Source organism: Artemia sp. Qi Xiang Cuo, chromosome 16 (genome assembly GCF_049724085.1).
Source record: "Artemia sp. Qi Xiang Cuo chromosome 16, ASM4972408v1, whole genome shotgun sequence".
Taxonomy (NCBI): Eukaryota; Metazoa; Arthropoda; class Branchiopoda; order Anostraca; family Artemiidae; genus Artemia; species Artemia sp. Qi Xiang Cuo.
The window spans coordinates 6,298,025-6,319,922 of record NC_142809.1 but is presented as its reverse complement, the minus strand read 5'-3'; the positions used below and the strand labels follow the sequence as shown (position 1 = coordinate 6,319,922).

General features: G+C 34.1%; 1 protein-coding gene across 3 annotated transcripts in view; it reads left to right on the top strand.

Annotated features, from left to right (window-relative positions):
• Window positions 1–21,898, top strand: part of TfIIB (transcription factor IIB) — a 133,979-nt gene that overhangs the window by 48,729 nt on the left and 63,352 nt on the right. For all 3 annotated transcript variants that reach the window (XM_089102781.1, XM_089102783.1, XM_089102782.1), the window contains exons 5-6: window positions 4,651–4,764; window positions 18,283–18,384. In XM_089102781.1, the coding sequence (XP_088958907.1) occupies window positions 4,651–4,764; window positions 18,283–18,384 (216 nt within the window). The remainder of the gene's footprint in view (window positions 1–4,650; window positions 4,765–18,282; window positions 18,385–21,898) is intronic.

Below are 21,898 nucleotides of genomic sequence, written 5' to 3'. Positions count from 1 at the left end.
ATTGGCCTGTACAAAGAGGGACGACATATGAATTACATACACAGAGATAAAAAACAAAAGAAAATTTAAAATGATCACTTACTCACATATGAAGGAGAAGAAAAGAAAATATAGATAAACTGGAAACTATAGAAAAAATTAGAATAAATAAACTAAATTTATTAATTATATTAAATAGACTCAAAAAAAAAAAAAAAAAAAATATTATATTATTATTACTATAAGCGAATCCCTATCGTCGAAACAGAATTATGTGTATTGTCAGGTAAAACCTGACAATACACATTACTATTAAAAAGAGCACTAGCCCTTTGAATTTCCAATCGAATGAGCCCTTTTTCAAGTTTCTACGACAAAGCTTTCAATAAAAACCTTGTATGCCCCCAGGGCATAACTTACAACCCTTGCTCTTGGGACTGTGGGGTGTGTATCATCCTCAACAAAATAAGGTTCAGGTCTTCCTACTAATCTTAATAAAAGGGCTATCTGAAAATGTTGGTTGAATGTGTTTGTATAAATGATAGGCGTGCCAGCGGTGTTTGCTGCCTTCCAATCATAGTCAACTTTTGAAAATGGTACTAGCCGTTTCAATTTCCATCAAATGAGCCCTTTTTGAAGTTGCTACGACAACGCTTTCTATAAAAACCTTATATGCCCCCAGGGCATAACTTACAACCCTTGCCCTGAGAGCTGTAGGGGGGTTCTCATTCTCAAAGACCTAAATTCCAGAACGTTCAACTACGTTGAACAAAATGGCTATCTCAACATTTTCATTGGATATGTTTGGGGAACTGGTGGGCGTAGAAGGGGTGCTAGTTGCCTTCCAATCACTTCCGACTATTAAAAAGGGCACTAGCCAAAATAATTTCTATCTAGAAATCAACTATGCTGAACAAAATGGCTATCTCAAAATTTTGATTGGATGTGTTTGGGGAAATGGTTGACATGGAAGGAGTGTTAGTTGCCTTCTAATCACTTTCGACTATTATAAAGGGCACTAGACCTTTCAATTTCCAATCAAATGAGCCCTTTTGAAGTTCCTACGACAACGCTTTCTATAAAAAAACCTTCTATGCCCCCAAGCCATAACTTGCAACCCTTGCCCTGGGGGCTGGGGTTTGTCATCCTCAAAGACCTAGTTTCCAGAACTTTCAACTACGTTGAACAAAATGGTTATATCAAAATTTTGATTGGATGTGTTTGGGGAAAGGTTGGTCGTGAGATGGGGTTAGATGCCCTCCAATCACTTTTGACTATTAAAAAGGGCACTAGCCCTTTGAATTTCCAATTGAATGAGCCTTTTTTGAAGTAACTACGACAACGCTTTCTATAATAACCTTATGTGCCCCCAGGGCATAACTTACAACCCTTGCCCTGACGGCTGTGGAGGAGTGTCCTCCTCAAAAACATAATTTCTATTTGGAAATCAACTACGTTGAACAAAATGGCTATCTCAAAATTTTGATTGAATGTGTTTCGGGAAATTGTGGGCGTGGAAGGTTTGTTAGCTGCCTTCCAATCTCTTTCGACTATTAAAAAGGGCACAAGCCACTCAAATTTTCAATTGAATGAGCCCTTTTCGAAGTTTCTACGACAAATTCTTCGATACAAAGTCCCCTGGTCTAAAGGAAAAAAAAAAAAAATAATACATTGTGCCAACATCGTTCTTATATGCCCCCAGGGCATAACTTAAAACTCTTTCCCCAAGGGCTGTGGGGGAGTGTCCTCCTCTAATTTCTATCTGGAAATCAACTACGCTGAACAAAATGGCTATCTCAAAATTTTGATTTTATGTGTTTGGGGTGATGGTGGGCGTGGAAGGGGTGTTAGTTGCCTTCCAATCACTTTCTACTATTAAAAAGTGCACTAGACGTTCCAATTTCCAATTGAATGAGCCCTTTTCAAAGTTCTATGACAGCTCCTTCGATATAAAGTGCCCTGCTCTAAAGGAAAAAAAAATAATAAATAATACATTGTGCCAACATCGTTCTTATATGCCCCCAGGGCATAACTTAAAACCCTTGCCCTGAGGGCTGTGGGGGAGTGTTTTCCTCAAAAACGTAATTTCTATCTGGATATCAACTACGCTGAACAAAATGGCTATTTCAAAATTTCGATTGGATGTGTTTGGGGAAATGGTGGGCGTGGAAGGGGTGTTAGTTGCCTTCCAATCACTCTCGACAATTAAAAAGGGCACTAGCCGTTCCAATTTTCAATCGAATGAACCCTTTTCCAAGTTTCTACGACAACTTCTTCGATACGAAATGCCCTGGTATGGAAGAAAAATAAATAATACATTTTGCCAATATCGTTCTTTACTCAGGCAGCGCTATTGCGCTGCCTATGAGAGTTTGGCCACACAAACTAAAAAAATATTTTATTATATTATTGTTAATTATATAAATTTATATAATATAAATTTATAATAATTAACATTATATTTATAATAATTTAAATTTATAATAATAAAACATTATATATTTATAATAATTTATGTAATATAATATAAATATTGTATTATATAAAAATATTATTGACTATATAGGGGGATCCTTTAAGGTACCACATCACCTTGAATTCAAGAACCTAGCTTCCACTATGTATAGATTTTTTGAATTCATCATGCAAAAAAACGGAAATCAGAACTGCAAAGGCTCAAATCAGAGAGATAACGTGCAAAGCCTTTATCTTCGATTTTGATTAACAATCAAAGTATTCAGCCTGATCAGCCTGATCAGAGAAAGTGCACCCTTTGGGGTGCTAGAAAGTTTTATGACGACGTGTCGCTTATGCATCTTTCGTTAAATCGCCTGATAACTTCTAAAGTTTTTCAACTTCATTAAAGAATTTATAAATTCTGAATTGGATTACTAAAAATTGAGACCATGTTGTGGCATTCCATCAGCTGGTCGGCTGCCCCGGCCTGCCCCCCCCTTAGCATAAATCTTTAGCTACGCTAATGTTGGGAAGCATACAGACATTTTTCGTGGGGCGGGGGGATTTTAGAGTAAATTTTCAGCTAGAGTGTAATCAAGCTCAAAGCAATCTATGAGAAGTTGTCACAAGTTTGTGTAATTAGTTTATCTATTTTTATTTTAATTAAAGATCTCTGGCGTTTTTCATAACGAAGATAACCTTTCCTATTATCCTCGCCCGTATTGGAGGCTTGAAAATCCTTGCGCGTTTCAGCTTCAAAATTAAGTGTAACACGTCACGGTCCATGCCACACTGTGCCTTAAATCATGCAGATTGAAAATCCTTGCATTTGTCGCTTTAAATAAGAGGCAACATACCTATTTTTTCGCTTCAAAGTTGGAGGTGGGAAGGGTGGTGAGTGTTGAAAAGGCCATGGGCCCACTTTGGTCCCTCAGTCACGTAGATAAAAAATCCTTGCGTGACTTTGGTTCAAACTGGACGCAACCTTCTTGCCTTTCTGCTAAAAAGTTCTCAGTAGAATGGCTGGGCTTTAGGGGGAAGGGGTTGGTGGAGGGGACACAGCCCGACTTTGGCTGTTCTAGCATATAGATAGAAAATATTAGCGCAGTTCTGGCTTAAAAATGTGCATCACGCCCGCTTTTTTGTCACAAAGCTGAGATAGAAGGCGGACTATGATCAATTGGCCCAGGTACTACTTTTACGTCCAACTTCATTTTGCTATGAATTAGGGCTCAGCTCTTTTTGGCGCACCATTATTAGCCAGTTTTTCTTGGTGTGTACTACAGCGAAGAAGTTGTTAACCCATCGGGAAATTGTTAGCACCGTGTACCTCGTGGGCAAATTTCTAACAAAAAAGCTGGTGTAACCTACATCCATTTTGATTTTTTGCCTTGATGTAATCTTCTAATGTCACTGTCGATTTATTGTGTCCATAATGGGGCCAAAGGTTTACTGTTTCTGATCGTCTTGAAGCTTGTAGGACATGTAGACCCGGCCAAGCAAACCTCGGTAAAGACTAGAAATTGTAAAAAAAAGAAGTCAGTTGCATCGTTCAGAGACTTAATTTCCCAATGATTAACACATAATAATATTATGTCAATTTATAAACGCAAAAAATTGGTTTATGAAAAAGTGCCACCTGGCGGCACGTTTTTGTAACTCTCAAACACTTTGAGCCAAATACTGTCAAAATATTCATCCGACACTGCGGAGAGATATGCGTGTGCCTAGGGTACGTTATTGCGCACTGGAGGGGATACTTACCTTCCATTCACGTTTATCTCCCCCCCCCCCAAAAAAAAAGGCTAGAAACTTCCTTTTTTAATTCAATGAGCCGTATCCTATGTTTTTGCAACCATCCTTTCCGCATGAAGCGGCAAAAAAAAAGAAAAAAAATCGTTTGGGAAAGAAGCGAATTTGACAGTTTACATTCCATCTAAATATTCTAAAAGTTGGAACTGAAAGCTGGAAACTGGAACAAATGAAGATTTCTCTGAATTTTATTTTTGAAATTGACCCATGTGAAACCTAATTAATTAGCTAAGAAAATTTCGTTGTAATCATCCGAATATCTTGTTCTATTTCCCTTCTTCCCTGAGCATACCTTTGTGTAAGATTTCTTTTGACTTTTTGGCTTTTGTTGCTTTAAGATCTCAGAAGACGAATTTTCTATTAAAGTGAACAATTATTTTATTTTATTTTCAATTTCTCTAGATGAGTAGCTCCGATCGAACTTTGATGAACGCTGTGAGAGAGATTTCAACAATGGCTGATAGAATCAATTTACCGAGGACGATTGTGGATCGAGCTAATAGCCTTTTCAAAGAGGTAAATCAACTTGTTATTCAGAGAAATTTCTTATGTCCCTATATTTTTGGAAATTGGACCGTTGAGATGCTAACTTGATAAAGTCCTTAGACCAAACTATGGAGAAAATTTGAAAAGACGAATTGCTGTTGATGCTGTTAGCAAATAAGTTTTAACATAAACCAAAAGAAAATTGAAAGATAAGAAAATCTATAAATTGACTGATATATGTATAAAATATATAAAAATATAAATATATATAAAAAATGTAAGAAAATTTAATAGTTTTAGAAAAAGGGTGGATCCTCTCCCGAAGAACAGGGGCAATCTTGGTGATAGCCAGGTCATCTAGTTCATCAGAAGCCATGTGCGCACTCATTTCTTATTGGATCCGCATATTGAACATCCGCCGGGAGTTTTAGATCTAGGGTAGGATTTTCACTTGATATCAGTATGGATTTTTTTGCAAAGAAAATAATTATGGTTTATGATTATAGAATGAAAATCAAAATATATTTATTGCATTTAAAAAGTAAACAATAAACTTTCTTGCAATAAACTAAAGTCTGCAGCATCAGAAAAAATGATAAAAAATTAAAGCACAAAAAAAAACGGAGACAACTAAACAGAGTCAATCCGGGAATAATCCTAAAACTCCCGGTCAATCCTAAACTCCCCACAGTGACGTCAAATTGTGACGTCAAAAAGTGACCCCAAAAGTGACGTCAAAGAGACAACTAAACGGGGTCAATCCGGGTATAGACTTCAGAGATATTAAAAAAAATATATATAATATAAAATATATTTTTTAAGGTGGATTTGAATAAAAATGAAATAACGTTATTAATTGAAATCAGGGCGGAAAGTTTCCCCCTGCGCCAAAGAAGAAAGTTTGTCGGGAGGGAAAGTCAAAGGATGGTCCTTATTTTCGTCCTATGTGTTGAGGTTTAGATGAGAGCTTATATCACTTGATGTTTGAATTTGAGGAGCTGAGTGATTGGAGACTTGAAGTGTTTGGTAGGGGGGATTATAATTTTGAGTGTTTGGTGAGAGTGTGTGCGGATGAGTGTTTTATGGGTATCAGAAGCTTGGCACGATTCCTTTTTCTCGCCATGAATCATAGAAGTAGATTTCTGTAGGATTATGTTAGGATTTCTGCAATATCTTTGTAATTGTTCTTTGTTTATATGTTTTGCCATGGCCTCTGAGCTTTTAGCGCAAATAAATTCTATTCTATAATATAATTTTTATTACAAATATAATAAATATATACAGTTAAAAATATAAAAGGCCAACGAAATTTTTCTAATGATAAATATTTCCCATGTGACACTATTTCGAAAGTAGTTATTTCCACTCTACAGAAAATAATGATACGTAATTATGAGAGGAGCTTTTTAAGAATTTCAAAAAAGTGCCTAAAACCTCCCAAAGTGACGTCAAATTCAAATAAAAACACCCAATTCTACCCGTCCTAGCCGGTTAGCACGCTAGACATGAAATCCTATGTCCGCGAGGACAGGGACCGAGTCCAGTTGTTGTCTGGTTTAGAACGTGAATCAGTGGCATGACTCGGCAAACCCAGCCAGATTCGACCCAGTTCTAAATGGAGAAATCTAGGGAATGTAAACAGGAAGGGCATGCGAAACCATAGGATGGGTGGCTCCCAACCCCGCATTGTACCTTCTGGCTGATGGGCCATGAAACGGAAATCAGCACACCCGGTAGGGACTGTCAACTTCAATCCCGTATTATTTAACTTTCTTTTTATTGAAATTGCGAATGTTGAAAGTCCATAACCGCAGATTTACCGCTCCCTGGCTTGAACGACAAGCAAAATCACATTTTTGTATGGATAACATTAATTTTCCCCTGTATTTCCCCCCTCCCATTTACCTCAACGACTTTCTACTTACCGATGGATACGCTGCTATCTTATTTCCATCCGATGAAAATAGAAAATATTGGTAAAATTCCAGTGCGTCTTTGGCAACCAGGCTACTATCATCTACGACGATTATTCCGGCGAAATGATCTCAATAAAGTTGACTTAGATGGAATTTGTGGAATGACGGGGAAAATGGACGGCCTTTATTAACCCTTTACGGCGACTAAGACCTGAATTGCGTTGTCAAATGACCTGTTTCAGATATAAATTATGCCATTTTTATGCCTATTCCACATTGGCTATATAAGCCTATCACACTGAATTAGTTAAGATCCTTGCGGATTTAAACTAGATTCTGAATGGAGGATTATTTTTGCTGACAATTCACAGACAATTTCTACATTGTTAAGTTATTATTGTCATTGTCTACGTGTATGGACTCACCAAGATGAGTCAAGGCTTAGGCCACAAAGGCCATACATTCTTAAGTGAAGTAGCATACTTCACGGAATGTCGATATTGAACGGCTTTCTACCCTGGGTTAAAACGAAAGTGATCTCTTGCTAAACCGCAAGATTTTAGTTTTTTGTGTAGATTCGTTTGTTGTTGTTTTTTTGTTGGTTTGATTTGTTTTTGTTGATTTTCTCAGGCACGTAACTTTTGATGGGTAAGATTAAACTTGATGAAACTTATATATTTAAATCAGCATAAAAATATGATTCCTTTGATGTATCTATTGGTATCAATACTCCGTTTTTTAGAGTTTCAGTTACTATTGAGCCGGGTCGCTCCTTACTTACAGTTCGTTACCACGAACTGTTTGATTACTGTGTATATACTTTTCAGTGAACTCTGTTCGCTAACGTTAGCTATTTCTACGCAGGCTTTTTTTCCGTATCAATTAACTGTATTTGTTAGTATTGTTATCAAGGTTTTTACGTAAAGTTCTATTGGATCCTGCGGGTGCCTGGGGGCACAAAGGGCGTTGTGCTGAATTCCGACCGATTTTGTCACCTAAAACGGCATAAGATCCCAGCATCTTGGGGTGAATGAGCTGTCCCTTCCCTTAACTTTCGACAACCGCTTGATCTATATGATGAGGCCTGGTAATAAAAAAAATAAATAAATGGGAAATAAATAGGTTTTTACTAAGTCAACACTTTTGCCTCCATTATTATATGCCACTACTACTACTTCTGCTACTACTGACATGTCATCCCAGCACCAAGCCGCCTGAAGGTAATATATTTCCCTATCCTCCTTCTGCTCCTTCCCACTCGTTTCAATACCTTACTCTTTATACCGTCCTATGAAGTTCCTACTCATAGGTCATAAGTTATGCCCTTGGGGCATATAAGGTTTTATAGAAAGTTTTGTTGTAGAAGCTTCAAAAAGGGCTCATTCGATTGGTGCATTTCTGCAAAATGCATTCTGATAATGCATTTTGCTAGATATCCTGGTCACAAGATTTTAGAGTACACATCCCTTCCCCCGCCCTCTATAAAGTTTGGAACGGCTCCCGATTCCTTAAAACCATAACTAGGACATTACCTCCAACCAAGTGATTTCTTTCGCTATAGATTTAGACAATGGTATCGCAGTTATCCCACCATATTTTTCGTACTGCTTATTGTTGATATCGCGCCTGTGATTATCCTTAGATAGTTCTTCTTGAAATTTCTAGCATATTTTCCTCGATGTTTCAAAGCGCCCACGCTGTATTTGACAAATATGATTACATTGGTTTCTAGTGTCTTAGTTCTAAGACTGATCTTCCTACTACCCCCAATATTCTTGAACTGCAAGCAAACTATTCTTAACTATTCTCCTTTTTGCGCTGGAACTACCTACTTTACTAATGATTCTGCCAAGGTAGGCGAAGGAGTCCACTTGGTTAGTATCTCTCATTGCACGAGGTCACCTTTTCATCCGGATTTAACCTCAATTTTAGGGATTCGCTTCTTAAACACTACTCCCTCTACTCCCTCAACTCTCAAAACCTCAAAAAATTTATTCATTTCGCTATTGTTTTTTTTTAAACACTCGCAACATCATCATAATCTAAGTCTAATAAATATCTTATTTCCCGTGTAATGAAGTATCCTTCCTGTTGACTGGACTTTATTAACCAAAAACGCTATACACAAAATTAGTAGAAAGGAGACAGAGAAGTAACTGGTGCTTCTCCTTTAATAATAAAGGAAAAAAAATAGCACTTCAATAATTCTCACGGAGCACAGAGGGAGAAATTAAAAAAGAAAGAGAAGAAAAGAAAAAAAAACAAGGAAAACATTGGCTCATGGAGATCGGGAAGGGATTTACAAAAAAAAAAAAAAAAAAAAAAAAAAATTAAGTACAAAATTCAATATTAAGTACAAAAGAAAACATTTTTAATATAATTCGTTTTCAGTAAAGCGCCAATGACGCAGTAGGTTTTAGGCTTCTGCAGTGAGACGATACCCAAACTCTTCTTTGTAGTTATTTTTATTCGATTCAAACTCGATTTGCATATTCAATTTAAGTTTCACTCGTTTTAAAATTTATTTATTCATTTAGATTAATGTATATTGTATGTTTGTTCGCATTGATTGTTTATTTGATTTCTGTTCGTTTTAAGTTTCATTTACAACTTAATAGCAAACTATCTCTTTTCGTTTTAAGCTTGATTTTCCTATTCAACAAAAGCATTATTCGCTTTAATATCTATTTATTAATTAATATTATTACTTGCTGGGTGTATTTGGCCATGTCTGCTCGATTAATTACTGTCCGGCGTGGGTTTCGATCACTCTTGAACAGGAACTAATGATAGTTGTGAGTTTTTATTTTAACAAGCGAGTGTATCCGCTGTGCCTTAGTATGAAATCATTTTTGTTTATATGTCAAAATAATCTACTACTGAAAATTCTTTTTAAATTAATTTTAATAGTATGAATGAGGTTACAGACTAACTTGAGGCAAATCAAACAGTTCGTGATAACGAACTGTAAGTGAGGAGCGACGCGGCTCAATAGTAACCGAAACTCTAAAAAAAGGAATTTTGGTACCAATTGATACATTAAAAGAATCAAATTTTAATGCTGATTTCAAGTATATAAGTTTCATCATGTCTTATCCATCAAAAGTTACGTGCCTGAGAAAATTTTCCTGATTTTTGAAAAAAGGGGTTAACATCCCCTGCAAGTGATAGAACGTTAATGAAAATCACACCGTCAGATCCAGCGTATCAGAGAACCCTACTGTAGAGGTTTCAAGCTCCTATCTACAAAAATGTGGAATTTTGCATTTTTTGCCAGAATAAAGATCACGGACGCGTGTTTATTTGTTTTTTTTCCAGGGGGGACAGTCCTTTTCATATACGGAATAATTTCTGCTCGTTTTAAGTTTTAATGTTGCTCCTTACTTTCAGTTAAAAAAAACTTGTTTTTTTATTTATTTAATAAAGGATAAGAATGCATTTAATACATTCCATCTTTTATATAACCATAGTTTCCATTCCCTTAACGTAAATGTACCAGTATCAATCAGAAAAATAAAAATGTAATTTCTGGCTTTTTGAGAGGTATCCTAGTGAAATTTATTCGAGTTATGTTCCCAATCTCTTTGCCTGTAAAGAGCTCTCTAGGCTTTCTTTTTTATAAAGAGCTTTCTAAGCTTTCTTTTCCCGGGAAAACTGTTATTGTGGTGCTTTCCTTATTAGCAAGGAGACAAAATATCTCTTGTTTCTGTCTTTAATATATCCTTATTGATATTTACCCTGGTTTTTGTCCCGTTAATGTAAATAGACATGCATTCAATCTAGTCAAGTCTGTTATAAAATTGTTTTTTTTATTTCGTTATTGTTTCCCGAGACAACACTACCTGTCTATTGATAAGAAAATTCAGCGAATAAATAATATAAAACTTGCAGTTGAAGGGTTTGGTATAATAAGGAGCCGGGTCAAAAATGTATTCGAAGTGGAAAAAATTTTTGGGTTAATCTAACTTCTACAGTTTCTTTTTTCCTTCATATATATTTTTCATCTTCTTTTACCTTTTCTTTTTCTCTTCTTTTCCTTTTTCCTATGTTTTTCTTTTGTGATAGAAATTGTCGTAAAAAAAGAGAGAGAACAGAGTTAAAGAGAAAAAAAAATGGTAGAAAGCCAAAACCACGTCTCAGCTGAAAATATTTAGTGCTATACCTTAGTGCCGTCGAAAAAGCGAGGGGCTATAATTTAGGGACTCCTTTAGAGGCCAGGGTCGTCAAGAAGATAGCGCATGCAGTTCAAGGACTCCCCATTAAAGGGCCAAAGACAATGAAAACGCAATTTCATTGTTTGAATTTGTTGCGTGGAAAATCAAACACACAGTTATATTCTTAAAAATTAGGAAGAATTGAGAATTCGAATTTAATGAAGAAGACGCCGCTTACAGTCACTGGTAGTGGCGGGACATTTTTTTTTTTTTTTTTTTTTTTTGGAAAATAAGAGTGGATGGAAAAAAACCGTGACGCCAAACAACTTAGGAAGGCGTAGCTTTTCATTAATTAGTTTTTCGTAAATAGCTTTTCTTATTTGTGTTCACTCTTCACCGTGATGATGATGACGAAAATGCAGTGCTGTCAAAAAAATTTCTTAGTTTTAAAGCAACCAATGAAAAATGTCCGAAAATCGCGGTTTTTAGGCATGAACGGTTTTGGGTAAAAATGTTTTTCTTTTGACGACCTCACTTGCAGTCATTGATAGTAGTAGGATTTTTTTTTTTTTTTTAGAAAATGAAATTGGATGAAAAATTAAAACAAAATTCTATAAAAAAAAAAATAATGAAAAATATCCGAAAATCGCGGTTTTTAGGCATGAACGGTTTTGGGTAAAAATGTTTTTCTTTTGACGACCTCACTTGCAGTCATTGATAGTTTTTAGGATTTTTTTTTTTTTTTAGAAAATGAAAGTGGATGAAAAAATAAAACAAAATTCTATAAAAAAAAAAACTAATGAAAAATATCAGAAAATCACAGTTTTTAGGCATGAACGGTTTTGGGTAAAAATGTTTTTCTTTTGACGACCTCACTTGCAGTCATTGATAGTAGTAGTATTTTTTTTTTTTTATAAATTTAAAGTGTATGTAAAATTAAAACAAAATTCTATAAAAAAAAAACTAATGAAAAATATCCGAAAATCACAGTTTTTAGGCATGAACGGTTTTGGGTAAAAATGTTTTTCTTTTGATGGCCTATAAATTTTAAGTGAAACAAGTCAGAAAAAGATTCACAGTTTTTTTTTGTATCCGTAGTTTATTTTTTAAATATTTGGAATTTTTAGACTCTCAAAGATTCGCAATTTATTAAGAAAAAAGAAAGACAGTCTAATTTTTAGATTCGCAACTGGTTTGAAAACAGAAATTTTTTCATTATAATTAAAATTATATTTAAGCCATATACCATAGTTGTATTTATTGTGAAAAATTATTATAATTAAAAAATATAGAAACATTGTTAAAGTAAAATAAGCTTCAGACACAATTGTATTGTTTTTTTTAAATAGATTTCGTGAGCATTATGACAAAATATTTTTAATTGTCTAAAGATAGTATAAAACTTGCAGTTACAGGATTCAATTGTGATAAAGTGAACTAAATTGAGATAAAATTGTAAAAAAGAAAACTACCTTTTAACCGAAAACTACCGGCTTTATTACCGACTTAATGTCATTTACAAAGATTTGGGCTCAGTTTAGATACTCCAATTAGTGTAAGTGCTCTATGGATTCAGAAAGTTTTGTGGAAGAAATGAAAATTTAATTCCTTAAAGAATTAGCAAGGATCATCATAAAAACGTAGCACTTTATTTTAACTGAAAATTTTTGGCTCATTAAATGAATCACACTAGAAAAACTGCTGAGAGGCCAATACCAAAATAAAATCACTGCAGTGGCGGTTCTGACCTCTGCTAAATCCGGGGAAAAATATTGATTAGCGCCCACCCCCTTCTCTCCCGAAAATTTTCAGACCATAATTAAAAACAAAATATTATCTATTAACATAATGATGTTCAGTTTATTAATTCATATTTTTTTAATTATTTTTTAATATACTTTTTAAATTATTTAATTGTTATTCATTATTTTTATTGATTTTAATCTATTTTACTCTGTTACTTTATTTTACTCTACTTATTTTGACAAAAATAAAATATCGAAAATACAAAAAGAATATGAACGTTAAATTATTTATTTGTAATTTTGGGCCCCTCAAATTTTTGTCCCTTGGGCAAGTGTCCCCTCTGTTCCCCCCTAAAACCGCCTCTGAATCACTAAAACACCGGAAATAGTTTTTTCAGATCCAAAGGTTTGAGTTTATTTTAAACCCCCTTTCTTCGTTTGTATTTTACGGATTATACTAATGCCCAAGAAGTAACGATTTATTTTGATTGAAAATTGGACATAAAAATTAAAAATCAAATAGATTTCGGCTAACATTGTATTCAATCAAACCAAATCAGAAAAAAAGCAAAAACTGACTTCCAAATTTGAATAAGGTAAGTTAAAGCTCATATTGTCGGATTTGATACCTCGGTATCAAATTAGGTATCAAATTTTTTATACCTAATTAGAATACTCGTTTTTCTATTTATTATACAAAATATCCATTACTACAAATATATATATTTTACATCCTTAGATCCACTCTGCTAGTTTGTCTTAACGGTGACATTAAGGATGTTGATTAATTAATTTCATTGAAAAAATTAATTAACAAAAATCAAATCTCTGTTTATTCCAGCTTTATCATTTAACAGTTAATGCTAATTGGAAGGGTATTCGGAGTCACGGGGAAATGTCACATACCTGGGAATAATGTTATTAAATTTTCTGCCGGATAGAAAAAAAAAGTCACAACAAAAAGAAATGTTGGTACTTGTCTGTTAAACGAAACATATTCAAGAATTACGCTGTGTGATTTCTAACAATAACCGGTTTGCTTCATCAAAATCGGTTATGATTTAGTTATTTTGAGTGAGAAAAACCTCGCTGCAGCTATTTTTTAATTAAATGTTCAATGTATAGAGGTGATTAGGAGTTAGTTTAGGTTGGGTTAGGTATATAATATAATGCGTTCTGCACCGCCTGCTTTCTATAATTTGTTGTCGTAGTTTCCATAATTTTGTTTCTAAAGTATTATTTTATCATCATGTTTTGGTATATTTCATTAGGATTAACCTAACTTCACTTCTTGGGTATGTGTTTCGTTTAACAGACAAGTACCAAAATATTAGCTATAGGTCAAATTTAAAACAAAATAAAACTTGTAACACAAATTTCTGCAAAAAAAAACCTAAAATGGGGCCCTTTCAGGCTTCGCGCTTGGGGATTATGCATCCAAATGTTTGCACTTGCGAAAGCATTGCTTTTCCTGTTTCCATCTGTAATGGTGGCCTTAGTTTTCCCCATCTGTTGCGTTCAACCTCTGGTAAGTTTTTAAAGGGTGCCTTCCGTGAGATGTTTAGACGCCGTGGCCTGCAAGTGTACGAATTTTGAACTTAATTTTTTCTTAAGTAGTTATTTATTTATTTTTTTTGGTAATATTGATACCCGAAAAAAAACCGATGTAAATAGTTTTTTTTTATTACTTTCTTATAACTTTTTTAAATAGTAAAAAAGCCCAAATACTAGGCTTTCTGCTTTTTTGGCGAACTTGTTTTAAATAAATTTTTATGTATATAAAAAAAAAGAAAAATAACACGAAGGAAATTTCAATATCATACCTTCGTCTCAGGAATGACGTAATTGCAAGTGAACAACATCTGGTAAAACCCTTAATGAAGACTTAGCTTACCTTTAATTGACTTAATCTCTAAAGATAGACTTGCAATTGTTTTGCTAAAGAACACAGCAGTGCCATATAGAGTAAAGTTTACCATTGCTTGACTCAATTTTAAAGTGAACTAGATCAGAAAAGCCGTGGAAAATAGGTTCCGAAGCCAAGTCCTTACAATTGAAACAGCGCTGTAGTGCAAAAAAAGAGGGACAATAAGTACGTCACGTGATCAGAACCGCTGTCATGCCAAATGTCGTCTCTAAAAAAAAAAAAAAAAAAAAAAAAAGCTGAATTGATAAAAAGCTACATCCCTAACCCTATGATGATTCAATACAAAAAGGATCTTAATCTACTATTAAAAAGGCTGAACATTGATACACAGCCATATTACAAATAAAACAGCAAAATGACACATATCAATACTTCATGAGAATGTAAGAAAAAAAAAAATATTTCCGGAAATCTGTTGGAATTTTCACAGCCCCTCTGATATCTAAGACAAAATTCTGTCAGGTTAAGATCCTTATGTATTTATATGTATTAAATTAATTGTAGTGATAGCTGCAACCTAGTAAAGGACAAACCATGGCCCATAGTAACCAATAATTTAAAAACCTGTTTTAAAAGAGCTCTCTTGTGAGAAAAAATCGTGATATGTAGCTGATTTAGGAATGGTAAGTATTATGTCGATTAGTCTGAGTGGTGAAATGTTATTTTGAAAACAAATTGATGGAAATTTATAAAATAAATAGTAAAATACAGGGACCAGAAAAGCCATGGTTATAAACAAAAATTAAAGCACACACATTAAGAAAATAGAAGATAACTGAAAAAAATTCATTGTATTGTAAACCAGGCACTTGCGCAAGAATGTTTTTGGGAGGATAATGAAAACAAAAACTATTTAATAATTATAACAAAAGTGTAAAAATATTTAGGAAATGTTAAGATTTCGGCGATCTGAAACCTGAGCATCTCCCCTTCATGCAGCCCTGCTATCAGCTGAATACCTACTCTATTATGTTTAGCCCTATTTCTAATTTTAATCTGAATCTTGCGTTCTGAAATGCTTCTTCACCTGCAAACTAAGCAAACAATATTAAAAAACTGTGTTTTTCAATAAATCTGAGACATCTTTTAACTTCTCAAATAATTGCAAAAACCGTCTGCTCAGCTACTCCGGAAGAAAGGATCATCGGGGCAATGTATGTTTGGTCCTTCTGATCTTCATTACCCTTCTGAGAAAATCTTTGCAAACAGTTTTTGGCAATTGTCCCAAAAGTCACAAAATGTCTGATACGGCCTTAAGGAGTAGCACAGTAGCGGTTTAAGACCTCATAATCTGGAGTGTAAAAATATAAAATAAAATGAATTTAATGCAGATGTCAGAAAACTGAGGGGGGGGGGGGCAGCTCGCCTCCGTGCTCAGGCATAGAACCGCCACTGGAGTAGCAGTGATCTAATATATATATATATATATATATATATATATATATATATATATATATATATATATATATATATATATATATATATATATATATATATATATATATATATATATATATATATATATATATATATATATATATATCTGTATGTAAATGTTACTGTGAATGTCCGAAATCTGGTTAATGTCGATATTTACCGATGAATGTTCGAAATTCTTTTTTCTCTGCTTGGATTCAATTAGCTTTTTGAGTCAGTTTTTTCAGTCTGGTGCAAGCTATGATGGTTAAAGTTAAAGTTAGGTTAGATTATCTTAGTTTAGGTTAGGTTACGTTAAATTTGGTTCTAACTATCAGAAATAGGTTAAAAACCTAATCTAACCCAACCTCACCTAACCAAACCTAATCTATTGTAACCTAACCTGCCATCATCAAACCTTGCATTAATTTGAAAAAGTTGACTGGCAACGCTAACTAAATCCAAGGAGAAAAAAGGCATTTGGGACGTTCACCGGTGAATGTCGACATTCACCAATTCGCGGAAATTCACGGTAACATATATCTATCTATTTATCAATCTATAATTAGTGGATTTGTTTAATTCCCAAAATCTCCATTCTAAGGCCTTTCAGATACACACATTAAATGTTAAATATATATATATATATATATATATATATATATATATATATATATATATATATATATATATATATATATATATATATATATATATATATATATATATATATATATATATATATCCTCCAAACATTGGACAAAAATAAGGGTGGCCACTTTTTGGATCAATCCGTGTTCGATGCTCATTTAAGTGTAATTTTTCAGTTCGTTATATCATTCTTTAATTACAGCTGAAGGTGGACTCACATTTTCCCTTTTAGTGCAATGTCTTCCTCTTCATTAATCATCTCCATTTTTGCTGTCTATTATTCAACGTATCTTTTCCCTCACTTATGTTTGTGTTCAGATTGTCATATTTTATCGAATCATAGGGAGTTTTTCTTCAGTAAAAATCTTTTTCCTGGCAATTTGTGCGTCAGTGATAAAAATTACGTGATGACATTTATTGACTTTAGACTGGGGATAGCTGGGAACTTGTTTTTTTCCAAGTCCAATGGCTTTTTAGTAATTCGGGCGAAATTGGATCTGAAATGGTTGGCCAATCGTAGAAATTACTCGAGTTGTTTCTGTCTAAACTGACCTAGTTTTGGTTCTTGTATTTACGAATGATCTTTCTTTTCCTTGGTTATATTTAATTTATATATGTTTTGTATATCGATTCAATTGAACATTTTGTTTGTTAATTCATCCAGAGTGAATTTCGAAGCCTTTTAAAGCTAGAAACTTGAAAACTTTTGAAAAACTATTCTAAAATTACAAAGAAACAATAACCTACAGAAGTTCGTAAAGCTCAGACTACAAGGAAATCCAGTTTCCGACCACAGCGAGCAATATATATATATATATATATATATATATATATATATATATATATATATATATATATATATATATATATATATATATATATATATATATATATATATATATATATATATATATATATATATATATATATATATATATATATATATATATATATATATATATATATATATATATATATATATATATATATATATATATCTGTACCAATTTGGGAACTCTTCCTATCTGCCTGTGTGTATATGTTATCTACAATTACTTTTTTCTTCTTTTTGTTTTTCGATCCTTGTTTTTCTATGAATTTGTGACTCCATCTCTTAAAGAAAAAGACATTTAGATTCACTGTTCAGTTTTGTTTTTATTTCTTCTTCAGATTTATGTCCATAAATTTATGTAAAAATTGTCCGATTTATCTATCTATCCTTAATAGTGTCTGGATTTTTTTAATTTTTCATGTGTGCTTAAAACGACAAAAGCAGTAATTTCGAACATCCACGTATTTTTCCTTGTCAAGAGGTATAAAATATTAATTTCAGTGGATAGTTGGTACCAAGAGCGTATCGGGGCATTTTGTTCGGGGGAGGGGGGGGGTCTTTACAAAGCGCATCAAAAACAGTTTTATAGGCCCTTTTGTTACCTTTCTATGAGTCGGACAAAAACAAATTTTCGGGGGGTGGGATCAAGCCTGGTAATAAAGCAGAAATTCAGCTGCCGCCCGAATGAAGCTAGGGCCATCTAGGTTATTTCACTAACTTTACGCTCTCTCTGTTTCACGTTGGTATGTCCGTAGAAAACGACCTGTACTCCCATTGCGAACAATCTAGAAATAACTTATAACCCTTCATTATTTCAAAATAGTATTTCCCTTGTGAGAGAGCCCTTGCTTGGAAATATGTTTTGAGCTAGGGCTTGAAGACAGATTCTAGTTTGATTTGATTCTAGGTTCATGATGGAAAATCGCTGAAAGGAAGATCCAATGATGCTATTGCTTCAGCTTGTCTGTACATCGCCTGTCGACAGGAAGGAGTCCCAAGGACTTTTAAAGTATGATTTTTATAAAAATTATTTATTTTATTTTATTCTATTCTTCTGAAAAACGGTAGCACCGGGTTGCCAACAAGAGGAGACACCTGGTATTCAATACTTGAGGAACAGCTTTCTAAGATGCTGCACCTCCATTCGGAATGCTCTTCAGACCTGGGTTGCGCCGGAATACCCATCTGTTAGTTCCATTCAAGGAAGATCAACTTCTCGGGGAAAGACCTAGGTAAAAGATTGTCCAGTGGCATTTTTGTCCCTAAGTTTTAGCGACCCAGCGCCAGGAAAGACGTCATAATTAAGACATCTTGGTTATTGCTCCTGCTCAGTTGCTGCAGTCCACTGCGCAGAATATAATAGACATGCCTTTGTACCATATAAAGGTACCGTGATAGATTCTTTGTCAGGTTTAGCGTTATTAAATAAAAAGCAAGTTTTTTCAACTGAAAGTAAGGAGCAACATTAAAACTTAAAACGAACAGAAATTGTTACGTATATGAGGGGCTTCGCCTCCTAGTCAAAACCTCGCTCTTTATGCTAAAACTTGATTTTTGTTCTGATTCTTTAAGAATGACCCCTGAATCACAAAGGGTGTTTAATTAGAATAAATAGCTCTTTTCAAAGCACTTAAAAAAGTTTAGCGTAAAGACCGAGATATTGACTAGAAGGTGAACCCCCTCATACACGTAATAATTTCTGTTCGTTTTAAGGAACTGTTGGATAGTTAGGAAAATATTTCTGGAAGTCTTTAACGCACAGCCCGAGAGTGTTCACTGCTTTTGATTTGTCTCAGCTTGTACTTTTGGCAAGCAGTGAGTAGGTCAGCCCAAACATGGGTTGGGACATGAGTTGACCCAGTTGTACCTTCCAGGAGTGGTTTCTAAACTTCTATGATTTTAATATAAATAACCCCTTTCACGACACTTCCTTCATTTTTCTGCATATAGTTTTATTTTTGAAAAGATTGAATTTCCTGTTTATATAGGACGTCGCTTGCAGTTATTTATTCCTTGTCACATATCCGACAACTTTTCAAGTACCTATCCTCCTAACTTCTGACGCCATTTACACCTCGTGGTTAGTATTCTTGGTCTGCTGGAACACACTCATTAAGACCACTAAGTTCATCAATTAAATTGAACAAATAATGAATGAAACTAAATCAAGCTTGAAAATACAAATAAATATTGAAGTTTTTTATTATTTTTGTGAAGCTGTAAGATTCCACCTCCGTAATAAATATCTGAACTAATAGAGACGGGTAATTTGTCAACTTAACTCAAATAATAAACTAAATTGAAATATAATTTATTAAATTAAACAAGCTCAAAAATCAAAAATAAAGATTTTGTTTTAATTTATGTTATATAGCTGTGAAAATTTCTCCATAGTAATAACCATCAGAATAACAGAGGTATGTAATTGAAGCATTAGAATCATCAGCTCAACTCAAATAATGCTCAGTTAGATTAAACCAATACTCAACTGAATTAAATCAAGCGGAATAATTCCAAATAGATTTATTTTATTGACAAACTAATAAGATTTCCATTCCATGTTTGCGTCAGCTCTAGAAAATCTAGAGGGGGACCAAAAATATTTTTCAAATCTTTGGGGGAGGGGGCTTTTCTTAATTTTTTTCAATAAAGATACCTAAATGGCACTTAATTAGAAATACCCCCCCCCCCCCAGAAAAAATTAAAATAAATGTTTTCAAAATATAGGGGGGCACATACCCTCCACTCCCTAATTGACGTCACTGTCGATTAGAAACGAATATCTAAACTAATAGAGGTAGGTAATTAAAGCACTAGAACTTTCAATTTAAGTCAAATAAGCAATTGAATCAAATCTTAAGGAAGAGTGAGAGAGAGTCTTGGCAGTTTAAGCATCAATTTAAAGGGAAGAGTCAATATCTATCTTTCATCTCAAAGAGTACTCCATCAAAGATCCCTTTTCTTTAGAAACAACTAAATATCAGACACAAAAAGCTTTCATTTTGTGGATAATTTAATTCCCTCCAATCGATGGTTTGCATCTAATTTCCTGCAGATGATAGATTTTCAGTAAATTGGAAACTTGAAAAGGAAGCAACAGCTAATGTGTTCCTTTGAAGAACAAGCCTCTAGGTAAACTTACGCGAAATTTGGAAATGGAAAAATACAAATTAACCCATTTTTTTTGAAAAGAAAGAGTGTTTTCAGGGAAAAAGAAAATAGTTCTTTAATCTTTTCGTTTTTTTATCAATCTATTCCAGAGTATGAATCTTGTTTGTCGGGGAACAATTTTCAGCAATTGTTAAAGGCATACACCTCCACAAAAACCCGGACTCAAAAAACAGTGTTCGACGAAGCTTTATAACTCACAGTTTTTCACCCAGTCTAGAGCAGATAATAACATTTGCAAAAAAGAACTGTTTACTTTCTTTGATAGCTTGGATGCACTTACGCTATTTTGATGTGGTTAAATTTTTAGAGCAGAAATGGGAGGGCTGGGGTGGGTGGGTGGGAGTGCAAGGGGGATTAGTTGCCCTCCAATCACTTTCGACTATTAAAAAGGGCATGAGCCCTTTCTATTTTCAATCGAATGAGCCCCTTTCGAAGTTCCCACGACAACTGCTTCGATACGAAGTGCCCTGGTCTAAATAACAACAACAACAAAAAATAATACATTATACCCACCTCGATCTTTACTATAAAAATGTCGAGCCTTCTAGTCATTTTCGACTATTAAAAAGGGCACTAGGCTTTTCAATTTCCAATCAAATAAGCCTTTTTTGTGACAAAAACTCTTTCTATAAGCACCTTATATACCCCCAGGGCATAAATTATAACCCTTACCCTAAGGTCTGTTAGGATGGTTGTCATCCTCTAAGACCGAATTTCCAGAAATTTCAACTACGTAAAACAACATGGCTATCTCAAAATTTTGATTGGATGTGTTCGGGGAAATGGTGGGCGTGAGAGGGGTGTTAGTCGCCTTCCAATCACTTTCGACTATTAAAAAGGGCATAAGCCACTCCAATTTTCAATTGAATGAGTGCTTTTCGAAGTTTCTAAGACAACTTCTTCGATACGAAGTGCCCTGCTCTAAAGGAAAAAATTAATAAATAATACATTGTGCCAACATCGTTCTTATATGACCCCAGGGCATAACTTAAAACCCTTTCCCTGAGGGTTATGGGGGAGTTTCCTCCTCTTTACTTAGTCCCCGTTTCTTGTCTCGTTCTCGATGTGCCCGTTCTTTACTTAGGCAGCGCGATCCTGCTTCTATTATTTATACAACGACTTTCTATATAAACATTATATGCCCCAAAGGCATAACTTAAACCCTTGCACTGAGGGCTCTGAGGTTATCAGCTTAAAAGACCTAATCTCCAGAACGTTCATCTACATTGAACAAAATAGATATCTCAAAATTTTGATTTGATGTGTTTGGGAAAATGGTGGGCGTGAGAGAGGCGTTAGTCGCTTTCCAATCACTTTCAAATATTAAAAAAGGCACTAACTCTTTTAATTTC